Source organism: Raphanus sativus, chromosome 8 (genome assembly GCF_000801105.2).
Source record: "Raphanus sativus cultivar WK10039 chromosome 8, ASM80110v3, whole genome shotgun sequence".
Classification (NCBI taxonomy): Eukaryota; Viridiplantae; Streptophyta; class Magnoliopsida; order Brassicales; family Brassicaceae; genus Raphanus; species Raphanus sativus.
Window position 1 is genome coordinate 15701613 of NC_079518.1, and position 21998 is coordinate 15723610.

At 35.7% G+C, this 21998-nt stretch overlaps 2 protein-coding genes and 1 long non-coding RNA gene across 7 annotated transcripts; all 3 read left to right on the forward strand.

Annotated features, from left to right (window-relative positions):
• The first annotated feature begins 2044 nt into the window (after positions 1–2044).
• Positions 2045–4908, forward strand: LOC130499002 (uncharacterized). The gene is made up of 6 exons (XM_056992883.1): positions 2045–2574; positions 2689–2879; positions 2997–3314; positions 3399–3942; positions 4019–4118; positions 4197–4908. The coding sequence occupies exons 1-6, from the start codon at positions 2045–2047 to the stop codon at positions 4875–4877; spliced, it is 2364 nt and encodes a 787-aa protein (XP_056848863.1). The 3' UTR covers positions 4878–4908.
• Positions 4909–9297: 4389 nt separating this feature from the next.
• LOC108821401 (uncharacterized) lies at positions 9298–13138 on the forward strand. The gene is made up of 2 exons (XR_001944541.2): positions 9298–9397; positions 12865–13138. It is a non-coding gene; the product is annotated as an uncharacterized LOC108821401 (long non-coding RNA).
• Positions 13139–16580: 3442 nt separating this feature from the next.
• Positions 16581–21005, forward strand: LOC108819398 (DNA damage-repair/toleration protein DRT100). 5 transcript variants are annotated; one of them, XR_008937928.1, is made up of 6 exons: positions 18071–18476; positions 18585–18741; positions 18819–18893; positions 18982–19094; positions 19171–19444; positions 19730–21005. XR_008937928.1 is itself a non-coding variant. In XM_056992708.1 (5 exons), exons 1-2 carry the CDS (start codon positions 16622–16624, stop codon positions 18999–19001), a joined length of 1455 nt encoding a protein of 484 aa, XP_056848688.1. In that variant the 5' UTR covers positions 16581–16621; the 3' UTR covers positions 19002–19094; positions 19171–19255; positions 19377–19444; positions 19730–20996. The 5 variants fall into 5 exon arrangements, 3 of the variants coding, with proteins under 3 accessions (XP_056848688.1, XP_018447924.1, XP_018447923.1); XM_056992708.1 differs by lacking the exons at positions 18071–18476; positions 18585–18741; positions 18819–18893 and adding an exon at positions 16581–18056 and having other exon boundaries at positions 19171–19255; positions 19377–19444; positions 19730–20996; XM_018592422.2 differs by lacking the exons at positions 18071–18476; positions 18585–18741; positions 18819–18893 and adding an exon at positions 16581–18056 and having other exon boundaries at positions 19171–19255; positions 19353–19444; positions 19730–20995.
• Positions 21006–21998: the final 993 nt, after the last annotated feature.

Genomic DNA, 21998 nt, shown 5'->3' on the forward strand with positions numbered 1-21998 from the left:
AGTCCAAGATTATATTCATCGATCAAGTTTACTAATCGTATAAAATTATAATTGTGATACATTCTGCATAAATTGTTATCATCTAATTTATGTGTTATATTTCAGAGATGTATACATTATAATGTTTTGGTTTGAATATTCTTATCTTATACATTGAGCAAGATACTTTTTTGTTAGTTGTTAAATAAATTCGTTAACTTTTAGACAAATTAGCATTACTTAGTCCATGATTGAATCAAATTTTAAATTCGTTGTTTATAAAGAAGTTAAGAACCTTCAAATTAGTATCTAATTAATCCGTGATTGAATCAAATTTTAAATTTTATGGGTCTATTAATCTATTTTGGCAAGGGATTGAACAAATATGGTATAAGCTGATTGAGCACTAATTATTTTCTATACTCCCCTTTTATTCAACTTTCATTTATTTTAAAGACACCGTTGTTCATATATAGCATCATTGATCTTATTTGTAAAAATCATTCAGCAACGTTTTACTCCTTCAATTTCAAATGACAGAAATACAAGCCTTTAGAACGAGGTAATGCTATCACTACAAGAAAACGCGTCTATAACGACGACTCGTTACGAGGAAATTATTTCCTCGTAAATTTACATGGTGTTTACGACGATGTTACAAGTAAATAAATATTCGTCGTAAATTCGTTGTAAAGTTACAACGAAAACGTTTCGTCGTAAACCCAATGTAATTTTACAAGGCTTTTACGTGGAAAGCCCAATTCGTCGTAAACTCATTGTAAATATACAAGTCATTTACGACGAATCATGTAACCGTTAGTTTTGGTGAAAACGTGCATATAGTTTGGTTTAAAGTAACTAACTTCGTTGTAAAATCATTGTAAATTTACGAGTGATTTACGTGGAAAGCCCAATTCGTCGTAAACTCATTGTAAATATACAAGCCATTTACGAGGAATCATGTAACCGTTACTTTTGGTGAAAACGTGCATATAGTGGGGTTCAAAATAAACTAACTTCGTTGTAAATTCATTGTAAATAAGATGTAAAAACGATGTAAAAGCAAAGTAAAACATTTCATTGTAAAATCCATGTTATACCTTCACCTACCACTTACGAAAATCGTCTATATATATGATCATTTCTCAATTCAAATAACACACAAACGAAATCAAAGAAAAAAAACCAGAAAAAAGAAAAACAAATGGCTGATGGCTTCAATATTTACGAGTTACGAAGTTGGATGTATTCGCATAAAGATGATTCCGGTAGAGTGACGGATGCATTTCTAAGCGGGCTAGAGACATTCATGCACCAGGCGGGCTGTACACCGATCACGCAGGAAAGCGGTAAGATGTTCTGCCCTTGTCGGAAATGCAAGAATTCAAAATTTGCTCGTAGTGAAACTGTATGGAAGCACTTACTAAACAGAGGATTTACACCACAATATTATATTTGGTATCAACATGGGGAGGGTTATGGTGGAAATGAAGCTAGTAGTAGTAATAATTTTGAAGCTGCTGGTAATAGTGAAGAACCGAATCATTTGCATAATGAATCTAGTTATCATCAGGAGGAGCAGATGGTAGATCATGATAGGGTTCAAGACATGATTACTGATGCATTTTTAGAAACAACTACAACAATAGCTCATGAAACTGGAAATGTAGAAGAACCTAATTTGGATGCAAAAAGGTTTTATGAAATGTTAGATGCTGCAAATCAACCAATCTACACTGGTTGTAGAGAAGGTCTCTCTAAATTGTCTCTAGCAGCTAGGATGATGAACATTAAAACGGATCATAATTTACCTGAGAATTGCATGGATGCTTGGGCGGAGTTGTTCAAAGAGTATTTGCCAGAAGACAACGTGTCAGCTGAATCTTATTATGAGATTCAGAAATTGGTTTATAGTCTTGGGTTGCCTTCGGAGATGATAGATGTTTGCATCGACAACTGCATGATCTACTGGAAGGATGATGAGAAGTTAGAAGAGTGTCGATTCTGCAAGAAACCACGATTCAAGCCGCAAGGACGTGGGAGGAATAGGGTACCGTACCAAAGGATGTGGTACCTACCCATTAAAGACAGGTTAAAAAGATTATACCAATCGGAGAGGACTGCTGCATGGATGAGGTGGCATGCTGAACATGTCCAGAAGGATGGCGAGGTCGCTCACCCATCAGATGCAAGGGCGTGGAAACATTTCAACAAGGTATACCCAGATTTCGCTGAAAATATTCGGAATGTCTATCTTGGGTTATGCACCGATGGATTTAGTCCATTTGGTATGTCTGGGAGACAGTATTCTTTGTGGCCAGTTATTCTTACGCCGTACAACCTGCCGCCGGATATGTGCATGGAACAAGAATTTCTATTCTTGACCATATTAATCCCTGGGCCGAAGCATCCAAAACGGTCGTTGGATGTATTTCTTCAACCACTGATACAGGAGCTAAAGGAGTTGTGGTCAGAAGGGGTAAGAACTTATGATTGTTCCACGAAAACCAATTTTACGATGCGAGCAGTTCTGCTGTGGACGATAAGTGACTTTCCTGCTTATGGAATGTTGTCTGGCTGGACAACTCATGGAAGGTTATCTTGTCCATATTGTCATGGATCTACGGATGCTTTTCAACTGAAGAATGGTAGAAAGAGTTGTTGGTTTGATTGTCATCGTCGATTTCTTCCTGTTGCCCATCCTTACAGAAGAAATAAGACATTGTTTAGGAAAAACAAAGTTGTCAGAGACAGTCCTCCTCCATATCTCACAGGCCAGCAGATCGAGGAGGACATTGATTATTACGGAGCTCAGAAAACTGTGAAGCACGGAGGAAACTGGCATGTTCCTGGTAATATGCCTGATGGGTATGGAGTTTCTCACAATTGGCATAAGAAAAGTATATTTTGGGAGCTACCTTACTGGAAAGATCTTCTTTTACGCCACAACCTGGATGTGATGCATATAGAGAAGAACTTTTTTGACAACATCATGAATACAATACTGAACGTCCCAGGGAAGACAAAAGATAACAAAAAGTCAAGGATGGACTTACCCGATATTTGCTCAAGAAGTGAGTTACATATCAAGAGCAATGGAAATGTTCCTGTTCCCATCTTTCGATTGTTATCAGAAGCGAAGTCAACTTTGTTTGACTGGGTTGCATCAGAAGTGAAGTTTCCTGATGGTTACGTTTCAAATCTGTCAAGATGTGTTGAACGAGGTCAAAAGTTTTCAGGAATGAAGAGTCATGATTGTCATGTGTTTATGCAACGACTACTTCCATTCGCTTTTGCTGAGCTCCTTCCAACAAATGTACATGAAGCACTTGCAGGTAAATATTAATTAATAATATACATATATATATATATATATACTATGAAATGTTACTAATTTGGGTTATATTTGCAATATGCAGCGATCGGAGCTTTCTTCAGAGACCTTAGCACACGTACGTTCAAGGAAGAAGTCATCGAACAACTTCATGAGAACATCCCGATCATAGTGTGCAACCTAGAGAAGATATTTCCTCCATCATTTTTTGACGTCATGGAACATCTAGTTGTCCACCTCCCGTACGAAGCATTACTTCGCGGACCTGTTCACAATGGATGGATGTATCCATATGAGCGCTCTATGAAACATTTGAAGGGGAAAGCAAGAAATCTTGCAAAGGTGGAAGGTTCGATTGTGGCTGGAAGTTTGACAGCAGAAACATCTAACTTCACATCATACTACTTTGCTTCAACGGTTCGTACGAGGAAAAGAGTTCCTAGAAGATATGATGATGGTGGAGTACCGCAATCTTATGCAGTAGACGGTGTTCCTGACATTTTCTGCCAAATTGGACGGTTTGGTGGTAAACTGAGAGAAGTATGGTGGTCCAGTGATGAGGATAAGCATAGTGCCCACACTTATATTCTGCTCAACTGCGAGGATGCTGTGATGCGTTCTTTTGAAAGGTAAATAATATTCGTGTGTATTATATGATATGATGTTAATTAATTATATGATATGATGCATTTGTTTAATTTGCAGCTTGTTTGTATCTCAAGTTGAAGAAGCAATACCAGGAATATCCGGAACCGAGGTGGATGCAAGGAAAGATAAGCACTTTGTCAAGTGGTTAAAAGGACAGGTAATATTAACATATTAAGTAATCTTTGGTACTATTATTGATAATGTAAAATTCTAATAGTGATGTATTAATTTGTAGGTTGATTATGACGATCCATATTATCCTGTATGGTTTCATGATTTGATCCAAGGTCCAGTAGCAAAGGTCACCACATCATCTATGTACTTCACACGAGGTTTCACTTTTCATACATATGAGTATGGGAGACGTCGGGCAACAAGCAACTACGGGATATGTGTGAAAGGTGAAACAGACTTTTACGGGATCTTGCAAGAGATTATTGAAGTGGAATTTCCAGGGTTGTTGAAGCTAAAATGTGTCCTCTTCAAATGCGAGTGGTTCGACCCGGTGGAGAACCGTGGTGTTCGGTTTAACAAATTTGGTGTTGTGGATATCCATTCTGGGAGAAGATATAACAAATTCGAGCCTTTCATCTTAGCTTCCCAAGCCGAACAAGTTAGCTTCCTTCCATACCCTCGCCTTCGAAGTTCTGGGATAAATTGGTTAACTGCTATCAAAATAACACCTCGTGGACGGATTGTTGCTGGAGAAGAACCACCTTTGCAAGAAGAAGATGCAATCAATGAAGTTGAGGTACCTGATCAACAAACTGATGAAATTCTTTTGATCGACCCGGATAACCGTCAATATGAAGATCTTCCCGAAGATGTGACGGATGAAGCACGTGAAGATGAGTTCGATAGAAGCGATGATGATCATTGTAGTGATGTTGATGAGAACTCAAACGATTCTTCATGATGTAAAATATGTAACAAATGTTGATTTTTATTAGAAGATCTTTTTTTCATATGTGTATCAAATTCTATTTTATATAATATGCATTTAAAAAAAAAATTGGAGTTTATGGTTTCAGTTGGAAAAAGAGGTTGAATGTGTAGAAGATATGATAGTATAGATATGTAAGTTTGGGGTTTAGGGATTTTGATTTTCGGGGTTTCACATATATCGTTGTAATTTCGTTGTAAAAAAAAACGCGGGCCTGGTAATTTCCTCGTAAAGTTTAGTTTCGTCGTAACTTCGTTGTAAACCATGAATCGGGGTTTAGGGATTTGATTTGTGGTTTCAAAGATTCGTTGTAAACACGTCGTAAACAAAAAAAGCGGGCCTGGTACTTTCGTCGTAATTCATTAAAGCACGTGTTCTCGTAAATTCGTCGTAAACTGAAACACGGGCCTGGTAAATTCCACGTAAACCCAAAAACGCGGGCCTGGTACTTTCGTCGTAAACCCAAAAACGCGGGCCTGGTATATTCCTCGTAAATTTACGACGAATTTACGAGGAACGTGTTTTCTTTATATATGCAACGCCTCTGAACGAGGCTTCCTCGTTCATTCCTCACAAATCTCCTTCTCTCTCTAAGGTAACTCCTCTCTCTCTCTCTCTAGTTAGTTTTTTTTTTATAATTAGTTTAGGTGGTTAGTATAGGGAATTAGTTTAGAGAATTAGTTTAGGGAATTAGTTTAGGTGGTTAGTATAGAGAATTTTTATTAAAAATAATTAATTAATAGTGTTGTGATTTTTAATTATTTTTTTTTTTAATAATGTAGATCATGGCTCCTAGGAAAAAACCACCACCGACTTATCATGAGATGTTTGGCGACGGTGTCGGGACGTCTTCTTCTTCCGGCGGCCGAGCATCTTCTGATGCCGTTCCGGACTCTCAGACATCTCAGAGAGTTTGGAGTCCTCCTCCCGCACCTCACATGGCTCCACCTCCGCCACCAGCAGCTCAGATGGCTCCACCTCCTCCACCAGCAGCTCCGCAGGAGCCCATTCCAGGGGTAGATGTTCATCCAGACTTGCGGGTGCCTCCTCATGCACCATACGCAAGATATACAGTGGAGGATTTGCTTTCCGCGCCTGGACGGGAGGGTATGGACGTTTTGGACCCCGATAGACCGCCGGGTACTTATTGGTAAGTAAATTTATAATTTAAAAATTTCAAATCATTTTTATATATTTTATTAACAAGTTGGTTCAATTTGCAGGTTTGGGGCCAACAACCGTGTTTCCCGGAGCGTTTCAAAGACGATGAAGGGATACCTCGACGGAGCTTATCCAAACTGGAGCTTGACTCCAGATCACGTCAAGACCACTTGGTTTAAACAGTTTGCGGTAATTTTTCAATTTTCTTTTTTATATTTAATTTTATTATTTTTATTAATTATTAATAATTAATTATTAATGGTTTCATAATTTTGTTTGTTTCAGCAAAGGTGGAATTGGTCCTTAGGAATCACCGAAATGGTGAAGAAGGAGTTCGAGGCAAAGGCGAAGACTCACCTTACCAACACGGTCTCGGATTGGAAGGATAAGTGGGAGATCTACGGCTATGACGGGAAGCCCACTGGGGTCACCAAGGATGTCTGGGATGGCCTCATCGCCTTTTGGAAGCTACCCAGCTCAATCCGGAAGGCCAACTCCTGCTCCGCTTCCCGTAGGACCAAGGATAAAGACGGGAATTTGCCTATGCTTCATACCACCGGGCAAAAACCTCATGCCGGGATCCGTCTCGACGCTGTAAGTTTTAGTTGTAATATTTATTTTATTAATAAATTTGAATTTCAATATTTAATATTTTATTATTGGTTTTTGTAGTTTGAGAAGACCGGAGTCATGCCATCTTTGTCCGACCTCTTCAAGATGACTCACGCCAAACCGGACGGGACTTTTGTTGATCCTGCATCTGAGAAGCTCTTCAACACTGTGGTTGCTCGGGTTGATGAGCGGGAGACGCAACTTACCCAGCAGTCTCCGGATGGATTACCCGTCAAATTGACGACGGAAGAGGTCGACAGGATCTTCGAGGAGGTAAAATTTAAAAGCTTTTGTTTAAATTAATTTTACTATTTCAACAATATTAACTATTTAATATTATTTTTTGTAGGTCGCTCCAAGAAAGAAGGGCCGGACGGTGGGAATCGGTTCTGTAAACGAAGTCGCAAGGGCGACTTCGTCTTACTCTTCTAGACGGGCCCAAGAGACTTCTCAGATGCAGGCTCGATTGGATACCCAGCAGGAACGTTTAGACTCTCTCGAGAACCTGTTGGATATTATGGCGATGGGGAACCCGAACATGCAGAGAGCGTTGGCGGCCAGACGAGAAGCTCTCAGGATGCAACAACGGGATCCCGAATCTACCGATCCAGTGGGAGCGGGAACGAGCGGAGAGGGACCGAGCGGGACCGGCTACTTTGATGATGTATCGCTCCCGTAGATTTTTATTTTTATAATTTTGTTTTGTAAAATATTAAAACTTAAATTTTATTTATGGAATATTTATTTTCTAAACAATTGTTTTTTATTATTTGAAATTTTAATTTTTATAATTTCCAAATTTATTATAAATAAAAATAAAATAATAAATGAAATTAATATAATTAATATAATAAATAAAATAACGATGTGAATTCGTCGTAAAGTTTACAACGAATTTACATTGAAGTACACGTAAATACGATGTAAACAATTACATCGAGTTTACAACGAAGGAGATGTAAAGTCGTCGTAAATTTTACAACGAATTTACATCGAATAATTACATCGAATTTACATCGAAATCTTTACAACTGCTTTACGACGAATCTTTACGAGTTAGTTACAACGAGTGTTTACGTGGACATTACGACGAATGCTTTCATTCGCCTTTACGACGAATTCATTAACTCGTAACCGTTACGTGGCGTTTACGACGAATCTTCTTTTACGACGGACGAATAACAACGAATCGTTTTTCGAGGTAAATTCGTCGTAATCCCCCTTTTACAACGAATTTACAACGAATATCGCCCTGGTAAATAATATGTTTTCTTGTAGTGTATGTCTTATGATTTATGAATCTAATTGTATATGTAAAATTACTGAATTCTTTTTTTAATTTTTGTTTATATGATTCCAAAAAAAATGCATATTGATGACAAGAATCCTAAATTGATGGTTCTTATGTTAGTTGTTTTTAGGGTGGTCACTTATTATTTGTTTTTCTTTAATTTTTTTTAAAATAAACATGATGTTTTGCTTTCATTGTTAAGCTAATTTTTAATATAATCTCTGTTCGTCGTTACTTTAATAAACAGATATAACTGATCAGTACTTATATGTACACAAGTCACTAATTAAGTCGATTCTAATATGTCACAAACGTCAGCTTTATCTTAGACAATTTTCTCTAATAATACAATTTTACTGATTCTAATAATGTGAAAAAGCTGGACTTCAATATTAAATTTATTCAGATTTTGGGTTGTTAAATTTTTTAACCCAACTAATTTATTAAAAATTATTCTCGCACCCATAATTAAAACCCCGTATTGCAATCTATGTGAATGAATAATTTTATTCAACAACAAAACTAACAATTTTGGTTTATTAAATTTCTATATTAATCTCACCCGCGCTCTGCGCAAGGCGCGGGTCATATCCTAGTTAGTATTATTTGTTTGAGAATTATGTAAATCTTAAGATTGTGAACAGTAATAATGAAATCCAGAGTAGTTCGGATTCACTCGTTGTCTTTTACTTTCAGATCTGATTGAGAACTTCTTTCGTCTTGCTCCACCTTGACATTTCTTGTTGTCTCTCTGATATCGCAGAGCACCTTTATTGGCACTTCTTAAGGCATTTCTTAGGTAATTAATCGCGAAATTTAAATCAAAAATGCTTAAAAACGGAACAGACGTATGTTAAATAAGAAGTGTTTTATGTTGGTTCTTAAGGACACGTGTTGTGTTTTGCGGGCTTTGTGTTCTTCTCTCTCTCTCGAAGCATTCTGTGTCTCTCTCTTTCGCTCTGTTTCGTCGAAAGCACCGCGTCTCTCCATCTCTCCTTGACTAATCCGCTGGGTGATTTCTTCATCTCTTCCTTAGGTACTCTCTTCCTTGTTGATCTGTGCATTTAACATTCGTTTGATTTTCTGGGTTTTGTTGAATTCAGTTAGAAAAAAGTTTCTGGAATTGAATTTGATCGATTTAGCACTTGGGTAATATAATTATTGGTCTATTGATTCGAGAGCTTTAAGAAAGTTGGAAACTTGCAATTGCAGTTCTTCATCTGGGTAGATCTAGATCCCGATCCCGAGTATCATGTTGAGAACAGAGCATCTGGTTTACATTTGAGTAAGCTTTAGTTACTGTTTGTTACTTGATGCAGTTTAATCGATCGCAGCTGTTTCATATGGCATTGCTTCAATGGCTATGGTCTTTATCAACAAAGCTGTTATCATGCAGTATCCACACTCCATGACTGTTCTTACTCTACAGGTAATGACTCCTTGTTCTTGTCTGTCTTGTGCTTTGTTTAAAGTCTCGGTTTTTATTGTGCTGGTGGAGGAGCTGTTATCATGCAGTATCCAGGAAAAACGGCCGATTAGTACCTGAACTAAGTCTATATTGCCTAATCAATACCCAGACTTTTTGACTGTGCGTATTTGTACCTGAACTAACAAATATTTGAAATTGATACCTCAACTTATAAAAAACGTCTTTTACGTACCTACGACCGACACTGTGTCGAACCCGGGTTGGATACAAATATAGAGTCTTAACTAACCACTTGTGCCGCAGAAGATATATTGTTATCTTCTATAACCATGACTATATAATGTTTGATAAATGAAAAACCAAAAAAAGGGAAGAAGGTAACCAACCATGGACTATACAGATGTGGTTGGATGGGACATAACTCACTGAAATGCATTAATGGAGGTGTTCCATACAAGCCTAGGAAGCCAAAGAAGGCTAAGACTAAAACCACAAGTGGCATGGACAGTGAAGAAGGACCAAGCCAACAAAGGCAACAAAGCCAAACTTATGTTTTTAGTTCCTTATTTCCAGGTTGCTTTAAAATGTCGCTAGGATGTTTTAGCAAGGTTTGGAGTGTTATTGCTATCGGATTGTGTAGGTTTTTGGCTCTATTACTGCTATGTAATGACGTCTATGGTACTTTGATAATACTTTTGGACTAGAATGAATGTAATGATGCTTATCAATACTATTAAAACAGAAGGCCATTTTTTGAGGTGTCCTTCTGTTTCAATAATATTTACAAATCTGTGCCACTGGAATATTTTAAACCTATGATTTTTATTAAATTCTGTTTTTTCTAATTTTTCTTTTATTTTTCTCGCAACGACAATTAGGTTTCTCCGTTATGATCTGAATTCCAAGGATCGTATGTTTGAGAAAGATGCGATCGATTTGTCTTCTTTTACAAATCGATGAAAGGAAATAACATCAAGAATCAAAAACGGCTGTTTCCAAGGAAAGGAGTGATACAGATCAAGATGTTGATTTCGATTTCAGGGCATCTTACTATGGATTCATGCATTGTTGCCATAGAACCATCAAGGAAGTTTTCATTGTTTGATGTTATGGATCCAGAAAGGTTTTGATTGGATTTTCAAACTTTGGTTTACATTTTGACTGGTTTTTATTGCCTCATTATGCAGATATTGGGGATTTGATCTTCGCAGGATTTGGTTATTTTCGAAGTTCTGTATTTGGAACAGAGGTCTTCACACTCTGTATTTGCCAGAAAGGGCCAAAGCCGCAGGTCTCAACTATCTGCAAAAGTCTGTGCTTCTTCCTCGATCATCAGTCATGATGAACTTTTTTTTTCAGTCCGTGGTTTAAGGTTACCTTTGACTTTGCTATTCATAATTTATTTGAACAAGATGTTATTGGGTATTTTTCAAGTTGGTGAGGGGTGAAAGTTCATGTTCTTCATTTTCTAGGTTGAGATCGTTTGCAAAGTTTTTATAAATTGTATTCTGTTTTGGTGGTGATAGTAACAGAGCTACTGAAACTACGTTACGGAAACATTCAGAGTTCACTACTGGAACAAGAATGGTACATATTTAATTGCTAGAAGTCATAAAGATTGGGTTTCTTTGATACAAAGTCAAAATCCATGAGCTTTAGTTTGGATCTGGCTATTTTTGGGAAATAATGATGTAGATTTGACGATGTATCAGGATTGTACTCTGGTAAAACACAAATGGTGTTTAAATGTTTCAATACGAGTCTGGGTTCTCTAAAGGAATCATACAAGGTCGGTTATGGTTATGGGTTGTTGTTTTAGAATGGAACATATGTATATTGTAGTTGCTCGGAATAATATAGTTCTGGAGTGGTTTATCTGTAGGGAATCTCAGTATGTAAGTTATTGGAGTTGTCACGTTAAGGTCTGCTCTAGGTTACGGCCTTTTGGCCTTTATTTATCAAACTATACACTTGGTCTTTTTGAGTGCTCATATATGGTTCTGGATGGGTTTATAAAGCTTCCAGTTTCATTCATTCTGTCAAGTTAAATACACTCTAAGAAGTGCTTAAGCCAAAACCACCACAGGAAAGAAGGAGTTCATTGAGATGGGAAATGAGTCGGTTGCTCTCTGGTCTACTTTAAAAAATTTCAAGCAATTTGGTAAATGGTGGTTGCAGAGTACTATAATAGCTATCTGATGCTATAGCTCACTCTAATCTAATCTTATTTTTCATTGTAGTCAAGTAGTTATCTTTTCACTGGAGTCAAGTCGCTTTTTGATTGGTACTGAAATTACATATTTAAATTATTGGTTTGTTTTGACCAAAACGAAAAAAACAAACTAAAATTATGATCCGACCTCAACTTTCAAACCATATCTTATTTAAGTTTCAAATATTATTTTATTCAAATTAAAATATATAACTGTATATAAATTTTGATAATATATAAAAAGTTTATTATAAATATATTTTATATATTTTATAATAACTAAATTAAAGAATTATGGTTTAAAAAATATAATCTGCGGATAACCGCAAAATTAAGTAGAGCGGGTACAAAATTATTTGTTTGCGGGTTGTACATGTCAAATTTTTTGACCAAAACAAAATTGAAATCCGCGGGTTGGCGGGTCAGCGGGCCGGGTTCGATCCACGATCCATCCCTAACCGAACATATACCAGATCAATTTTTAAATTGCCATTATTTAATAAAATATATTTTGATTAAGATTTACAAATAAATATGATTACAAAAAACATACGAATATAATTACAAAGAAAACATAAATATAAAACCCTAATTTTTTAAAAAATATACCCGTCCTTTTAAGGACGGGTCAAAATCTAGTTGCTAATTAAAATATTGTTAAGATTTCTTATGTTTAAATTTCTAAAATCATAGTTGAACATGTCTTTAAAACTAAATTCAGAAACACATAATATAATAAAATATTTTATCTAATTAAGTGTTTACCAAACATTATATAGTTATGGTTATAGATGATAACAATATATCTTCCGCGGCACAAGTGGTTAGTAAAGACACTATATTTGTATCCAACCCGGGTTCGATACTAGGTTCTGTTTTATTTTATTTTTTCATTTTTTAAACGACGTCGTTTTCTTAAACTAACTTGATTATTATAAAAATAATTCCACATCATTATAATGACCGATTAGTTTACCGATTACCTAACACAGTGTCGGTCGTAGGTACGTAAAAGACGTTTTTTATAAGTTGAGGTATCAATTTCAAATATTTGTTAGTTCAGATACAAATACGCACAGTCAAAAAGTCTGGGTATTGATTAGGTAATATAAACCTAGTTCAGGTACTAATCGGCCGTTTTTCCCAGTATCCACAACTGGTACCAATGTTGGTATTAGAGTTAGTGAGTTTGATGTACGTAATTTGTTAAGTGATGTCTTTTGTTTAGCCAGCTAACTTTGTTCTCTGGCTGTAGGTATGTGGCAGTTGTATGGCCTGATGTCCTGTACTTCTCTATCTACAAGGTTAGTGACTGGTCCACTGCGTTGCTTGTTCTCATGTAATTTGTTTACTGCTGTCTTTTGTTTAGCCAGCTAACTTTTTGTTCTCTGGCTACTCTTTTTTTATGTTTGTATGTTTCCTGTTTTTGTTATTGATGAGGAGCATTGCGTTGCTTGTTCTCATGACTTGTTGCATGTCCTCAAAGCATATGAAAAAGAGTGAAAGACTAGTAATGAAAGTGTTCTATATTTTTTTTAAGAACCCACAATGAAGAAACTTGCAATAAACCATCTAAATGTTCAAATTTTTTTCTAAATCTCTTAACTCACTTTTACACTTCAAAAACTATTAAAAAATAACTAAGAGACCTTTTAAGAGGTTTAGCGATAATGATGCTCTAATACTCAAAGCTTAAGAACTTGATGAGTTGTATCGCACTGGTGATTGGAGTGTTGTTTATTTTGTGGGTTATCCATTATAGGAGATTTGTCTCTTTGATGGTTGTGTTTTGTGTTGGCTCCATGCCTCCATCGTCTTCTCTTGCAAAGATTTCATGTTCAAGCGGACATGCAAGATTCTTTTAAGGATTATGGAATCTTTAAATTTCCATTTGTTTTTAGTTTTTTTTTTTTCTTTTTTGCTGAAATGCTTTGTTTTTAGGTTTATTTTAGTGTAAATTTATTTTTAGTTTGTGTATACTTTTTGGCTTCTTGCTTTTAGTGTTTTCAACATGAATCCTATTTGTGGGCTAATGACTCTGGAGATCACTGTTTATAGTCCGTCGGCTTTTTTCATAGAGATTCTCTCAATCGACAGCATGTGTGTAAAATCTTAAGTTAATATAAAGAAAAATTACTCAAAATGACTTAAATCACACAATTAGAATGGCTCTTATAATTTTGTATTTACTAGAATAACTCGTAAAAATACCAAAAAACCAATCTAAGTTCCATTATTCACAGTTTTGCCATTGTATTTTATTAATAGGAATAAATTTTTATTGTGTAAGAAAAAAAAAAGTTGACTTCTGTTTCTCTTTAGCAAGGGACGACGCCAAAGAAGATTTTTTCTCAGGCACATCCTTCGAAGGTCACAGCCGTCTTCAATTCCGAACACCCCAACCCCTTCTCGTCTTTCTGTTTGTTGTCGTCGATGAACCCTAACTCCGCACCACTTTTATAAGTCACCATTGCATTCAATTTCCAGATATTTGAAGCCGTAAGTCATATATCCATCCTAATCGTGTTTATGTGGTGGAAGACTTTTTAATTTATATTGTGGAAGATTTATTGACGGAGATTTATATTGTGGACAGAGTAATATATCTAACAATTTTTGATAATCAAGAATCTTTCTCAAGCATCAGATAAGATCAACAAGCTGAAAATTATTTTGGAGAATCTTGGAATCAATTTATCAAATGAGAAGAGGATGGCCAGAGAAGCTGCACCTACTATAAAGACTGAACAAGATCATGAAAAAATCACTCATCCTGATCCTAAAGCGGGCAATGAACAAGAATCATAACGCAACAGCAACAAGGTTCATATGCTCATGATCAGGAGAGTGCATTGCTTCATATTTGAAATTTTGATTTATATATTTTTGAACTTTTAGATTTTTTTAACTTTGTTTTGAGTTTTTTGCAATTTTTTCAAATTTATTCGAAATTTTATGTAGTTTTATTATTTTTATTATTCTTTTAAATATTTATAATTTTAATTTTAAGTTTGAATTTTTAATTTCAGATCTTATTTTTGAATTTTTAGAATTTTTAAAGTTTCTAAAATTATATTTAGTCTTTAAATTTGATATTTTAATTTTAGATCTTATTTTGGAATTTTTAGAAATTTAATATTTTATTTTTAATTTTAAAATTTTAATTTTACATTTTTGAACTTTTAGATTTTTTGAACTTTGTTTTGAAGTTTTGCATTTTTTCCAATTTTATTCGAATTTTTATGTATTTTTGTTACTTTTTATTAATATTTATTAATTTTTTATCTGTAAAATGAACAGTATCATTCACATATGAATAGAAAAATGTCGTTGGAGGTTTGTTATGCTAAATTTTTTACTTTGAAGGTTTAAAATGCTAACAGAAAAACCTCGGTGCTTAAAGTTCTAGAAAGTAACACTCTTAAAATACGATTTTCCCTTTTTAAAAGTCTGTTTTATACTCAAATCGGACAAATAACTCTACCATGAAAAAAAATCTGACGTTTTCAAGAAAGTCTAACATCACTTTAACGATAGATTTATTCTCCTATATATATTTTATAAACAGACTTGCTACTGGATAGATTTTTTTTTTGGAAAATATATATGTCACCGATCAAATATTAAAGATACTTTGGTAATGTTTTTTTGTTATAACTATAGACAAGGACAATATCGATCAGAAAAATATTCTAATAATTTTTAAACGTTACAAGTCATTCTAGTAATAACACAACTAATTTGTGCCATTTTAATAAAATTCCTTAATATAAATTACGTTCAGTGGAAAACAGTTTGTCAATTGAATAACAAAAATAAGTTGTCGTCGGAATAACAATGATCGACAAAGCTAATTCTACTGATGTGGATGATCTAGTATATTTAGCTACTATTTCAGTGTTAGAGAACATGTATGAGTAACCATCAGTTATTTGTATCTGAAACAGTTGAGTCTCCGCCTGCAGAGTCTGCCCCAATAAAGCAACAAACAAAGACTTCAGTCACTCAAACCTTAACCGTGTTTTGCAAGGAAAGTAACAGAATATAGGAAATTGATTTGGTTCAATTCAGTTCTCATATTTAACTTCCTTAGAACGAGAAGAAGAATTCCAATTGGATTTGGACGAAAGTTCTGGTCTAATGAACCTTTTGACAGTTTCAGGAAAAAGACTACTTCGAGAAAGATCTGTTAAACCCTCGGCAAAAAGTATGAAATGGCAAGCGCAATTCATGTCTCGCGGACGAGAAATAGGGAACGTGGAAGACTCAGGTAAAAGCGAAATTACACCTCTTTCTAAAGTTGACCAAAGTAATGCTTTGGTAGTTTCTTGTTCATTTATGAGCATTGCACTTTAAAATCTACTCTTCAATCTGTATGACTTCGCCTCGGTCATAGCCAAATATATAATCGTTTTATGAAAAATGTATGTTTCAAACAAAAAAAAAGAAAAATTTCCACGTGCTAATAATTAATCATGACATTAACTGGCCACTTGGTCGACCACGTTTACGGTACGGATTTGGTGATATGCAAAGGATTTAGTCACATGCAAAGACGTTTGGTCAAAATCGTTAAGTTCGACTTCACAAGTCTCGAGTTTCTTCTGTTAATAAACTTCGAAATTGCTTCTCCCACTCCCATATTTGAAACTGCAAAAGAAAAATACAGCAGTATGCTATAAATATTTTTCTTTTCTGTTAACTCCGTTTAAGTGCTTAGCAATGTACCCACGTGAGATAATGGGCACATAATCATAATAGCTGTCAAAAGAATCTTTTTGGCATGTATATAAAGACTATACAAAGTTAGTTTTATTATTTAAAAACCACACCGACATTATTTTCATCACGTTGGGTTTTCATATTATTGTTTTAATTATATACGTTACTACTCGGCTCGCAACATGCAAATGGATTGGTCAAAAATATTGAAAAAATTTCCTATATAAAGAGACAGCTTTAACGTATTCCCTCCTAAGTCAGTCCAAACACAAAACACCAACCAACCAACTATGAAGTCTTCTTGTTCATTCAATCTCTTCATACTAGCCGCAGTTATCTTTCTCGGGTGTCTAAATCCCAATGGAGCTACCACGTGTCATCCTGATGATGAAGCTGGTCTTTTAGCTTTTAAATCGGGTATAACCGAAGACTCCTCGGGTGTTCTTAGCTCATGGACGAAAGGCACTGATTGTTGCTCCTGGTTCGGTGTTTATTGCGCTAACCAACACCGTGTCACCAGTCTCAGCCTTGGCGATTTGACCGGAGATTTTCCATACACTCTCTCTGGTACTATCTCGCCGTCTCTGTCCAAACTCCAACATTTGGAAAGCTTTGAACTAATCGGTCTCAAGGAAATCAGGGGACCATTTCCTCAGTTTCTTCTTCGCTTACCAAATCTTAAGCAAATCTACATCCGGAGAAACCGTCTATCTGGTCCTCTTCCCACTAACATCGGCACGCTAAGCCCCCACTTAGAGACGCTGGTACTTGGCGCAAACCGGTTTACAGGTGCGATACCGAGTTCAATATCCAATTTGACTCGGTTAAAGGAACTCTACCTCAACGATAATCTCTTAACGGGAAGTATCCCTCCAGGGATTGGTAACCTCAAGCTTATGTCTATTATTACTCTCGATGGAAACAGTCTCTCCGGACCAATACCAAATATTTTCAAATCCATGACAAAGCTCCGAATCCTCACTCTTTCTCGTAACAGATTATCTGGAGAAGTTCCTCCTTCAATTGCATCGCTCGGACCGAGTCTTGAGTTCCTTGAGCTAGGCCATAACAATCTCTCGGGATCGATTCCAAGCTATATATCGAGACTCGCAAAACTAAAGAAACTGGATCTCTCCAGTAACAGGTTCTCAGGAGGTGTGCCCCAAAGTTTATCCAAGCTGACCGACGTTTTTGATATGGATCTCTCTCGTAACCTTCTAACCAGTCCATTCCCCGTTTGGAACGTGACGGAGAATCTTCGAACGTTGGATCTATCATACAACAATTTTTACATGGAGACGATTCCTGAATGGGTGACTTCCGCGTCGTACGTCGTGTCGTTGAAGCTGGCGAAATGTGGAATCAAGATGAGTTTAAGCGATTGGAAGCCAGAGAATATAGGCGTCTACAGTTACATTGACCTTTCAGAAAACGAGATCACAGGAAGTCCGGGAAAGCTCTTGATAAATGAAGGGAGTATGCGGGAGTTTCGGGCGTCGGGGAACAAACTCCGTTTCGATATGGGGAAGCTAAATATACCGGAGAGCCTTGAGACGCTGGATCTTTCAAGGAACTTGGTATTCGGGAACGTGCCAGGGACGGTGACCGGTCTGCTAACACTAAACTTGAGTCAGAACCATCTTTGCGGAAAACTTCCTGTGACAGAGTTTCCACCAAGCGTGTTTGCCGGCAACGATTGCCTTTGCGGATCTCCACTCCCTCCATGTAAGGGCTAGTTAATGGATTCATTTTAAACAATAATATTGGAGAAACAATTTCGTTAAAATTATGTGTTAGGCGGATAACACAAATAATAAGTTATTATTTCAAATGATAAATAGCCCACTTAACAATCTATAATAATAAAGTTGAGAAATCTGTCATTTCCCGCTGCCACGTCACCTTGTCTCTCTCTCAGCCTGCCACGTCGACATGTTTTTATTCTTTCTTGCACCTGAGACCATTAATCGTATAAGGCTTTCTTAAGACAACTGGCCCTTTCAAAATTCTTACTTCATGTGCATAGAAGTCCACGTTTTGGCCCAAATATGATGTAAACAGAATCTTCTTCAGTCAACGCCGCTCATCCTCCTCTCCATCTTCCTCATCCTCATCGTAGTAACCCAACCGTTTCAACCTCCTTCGGTAAACCTTTGTAACATGAGCATCCCATTTCTAAGATACATAAAGCCATGCAACTGTTGCGACTCTCTCAGTCGCTCACCTTACATATACATTTATCCCGATCGACAGTTGAAGTCTCACATCACTCAAATATTAAACTACGTCTGTCTTGGCTTGGGGAGGCGGAGCTGCGCTTCAGGTTAATCCATTTTCGGAAGCAAGGAACACAGCCGAATGAGTATGAGGCATTCTAATTGGGTTAGAATTGATTCTGATCGATGAACAGGTTTGAAACTGAATTTTTCAAACGATTATTTGCCTACTAAAGATTCGATTCCAGATACTAATATCATTCTACGACAGGGTACTGTCATACATGGGTTCATCTTACCTAACCGTTGTTTAGCTTTTGATCATCAAGTCTGAGCATATGCGTCAGTACGTTTTCATGTTATTTCTGGGGTCTTTATCTGTTTTGTTTAGGGAGTCAAGTCATATTATTAAATGATTATGGAAATATACGCAGGTGAGAGTGAATATGGATAGTGCCGTGAAGAGCCTCTAAAAGAAGAGACGGGTCCTCTGCAAAGAGATATTGTGATCCCTAAGCGTTTTACCCCGTAACTTATTGTCCGACAGGTAAGTACCACGTTTTCTAAACCTCTCTGCATTGCCACAAAATATAATTTCATCTGAGGTTTTATCTTCTTAATAGGTTGCTGCAGATGGTACTCACTCTATAGTTTGACACGCGAAAGTTATATGTGGAGTTGGGGTCATCCGTGACTTCTCCATGACATGTATAGATTAAAATTAAATGTTCGATTTTGTTTTACTCTTTACTGTAGAAAACAAATATTTGTTCCAGTGTCAAGGTCCTGAAATTTTCTGTTGAAGCATTTTGTAATGTGGCTCTTGAAGAAGATGGAGAGGCTCTTGGCACAACTCCTCATCCTGTCCCAGTCCGAGGCCTCAATGATCTCACTTGGGTTTGTTTCTTTCTCTTTCTTTTATTGATTCATTTACTGCTCATTTAAAACCTTAAAAAGGGGACTCTGTTGTCAAAGGGTACCACCGCCTTTAGATACTTGATCTACAACTTATATCTCTCTAAATTCATGTTTAGTTGATATTGATACCGGTGGCTTGCATTCAACCGCTTTAACTGCTCAAGGAGAGATATTAAAACGAGTTCTCAAAGTTTATTTTCTCGCCATGTGCTGGATCCTCCTTTTCATCAAGAATAATTATTTGTTTGGCCTTCTAATTTTTAGGTGGATGGTTGAAGAAGAGGAGAACACGAAAGACTCGGGTAGACTCGGGTTAGGTGACAATGACAAGATCAGCAAAATAGTTCCACAGAAAGTTAATCTTATCCCTGACGAAGATATCATTCAGGTTGTAAAGCCTTAAACTTTAATTATCTTGAATCTCTAAAAGAGGATTTCATTCATTTAAAGATGCACTAAACTTTAATGATCAATAATCTTTTTACAAATATGTTTCTTGCTTCTGAACACATACCGTTGCTTTGACAAGAGAACAAAATCTTTTCGGTTGCTCCCTTGAAACCCAAGAAACCTGCTTTAAGGTTTTACTTCATAAGAAAAGTCATTTTACCATGGCTATTTGGGTGATCAGTTTGGTAGAGGGGATCATGGAAGACTTGGTTATAGAAGGAATGTAACACTTGGACAGTTTGGTGGGCTCCACAGTCTTGCCATCGTAGAATGCAAGTCTGATGATATTTCATTCTCTGGTCACAGAACAAGTTTTTCTTTTTTTGCTAAAAAGTCACAGAACAAATTTGAAAGACGAGAACGAAATATGATTTGCAGGGAACAAAGAAAAAGGAGAGTATGTTTATTAAAAGGAGGGGGGGAGAGAAAAAATATTCACCATTTCATTGATATTGGAATTTATCTGCAAATGAGGAAGAGCATGATGCATACAAGGCTTCCGTGTATTTTGGTGACGCTAAAGAATATGGAAGCAACAATAATATAACATTGAAACAACAAAGAAATCAGATCCACCATCTGCTAATACTACAGACAAATTAAAAAGTGTGTATTAATGATAGAAACAACAAAACTAAGTCGTTAAGCAAAAACAACAAAACTAAGTTATATAAGTCTAAAATCACATGGTTCTACCAAACTTATATTATGCCCTTATTAACAGACATTATAAATTCAGTTCCGCACATGGTTCTACCAAAATTATTTTCACAATTTTACTCAACTAATTACCAGTCATTAATAATCTAGCTAGGAAATGTTTTTAGGTCCAACTGATAAAAAGATTAATATTTATATCAAACCAAGATTGAATGCTACATAAATTTTGGTAGACCAATATATTTATATCGATATAAACCAAGTAGAAAATTGGTTTATACAGGGTGCTCTCCACAAGATTGTATACGTAGAATTAATTTCTAACTCATACCATTATCTCATAATTTAAAATAAAAAGTTAAAAAATAAAAAAATTATATAATAAAACACACAACAAACTAAAGTTCTAACATTTGAATTTTATTAAGCAGAAAACACTTCATAAAAAATTTTAAATTTTTATATTAACTTATTTTTAAACCAATTTCTATATATTATATAAATAAAAAGTAAAAAATATAACAAAATCCCGGGCGTAGCCCGGGCAAACCCCTAGTAAAGAATAAAAAAGTATGGCCATGAAGTAGTGGTTAAACCACAATATAACCATTGCCTGTGTGTATATCATTTTAAATGGTGTTTTATGCATATGTTGTGAATCTAACCTTTCAGTATAAAAGTTTACAAAAACAATAATCAAACAAACAATTTCGTTAAAATTATGTACTAAGCTGATTACATAAATTTGCTCAAATAATAATGTTACTATATTGCTAATTTTCCAAATAATAAAAACTTAACAATAACAAAATATAGTTAAGGGTCATATGCATGAAGTAGTGATTAACCCACAATATAACCATATACTGTATGTATCATTTTAAATGATCTTAAGCATATGTTGGGAACACCTTTACAGAAACAAAGAATCAAACTGTTTCGTCAAAAAAAAAAAAAAACAAAGAATCAAACCCATTACATATGTAATCAACTAACCATGCGACCAATTGATATGCCTCCTCTTTTGTCACTTTTTTGGTCAACCTCTTTTGATCAATTTAGAGTTCACGATTTAACGAAAAAAAAAAAAAGAACCCCATCATCACCACCAGCTACCACCAAGATCCTTTGGATTAATTCCCTCACCTCTTTCATTATCCCAAATTTCTTTCACTTGAACTGAAAACTTTTGTATATAGGGATTTTCTGTGGTTTATTTTTTTGGGTTTTTTGAATCTTCGATCATTTGAGCCAAAACGAATAGCTCTTTATTTTTTAAGCAGTTACTTAACCATTTTTGGGCCAGGACGTCTAGATAATGATTAACTCTGTTTTGCTACTTTTCTTCACTCGTTTGGTATTTAAATCTTTTTTTTTTTGGTATTTAAATCTTGCACCACTGGTAATGCGCAAACCTCAAAAG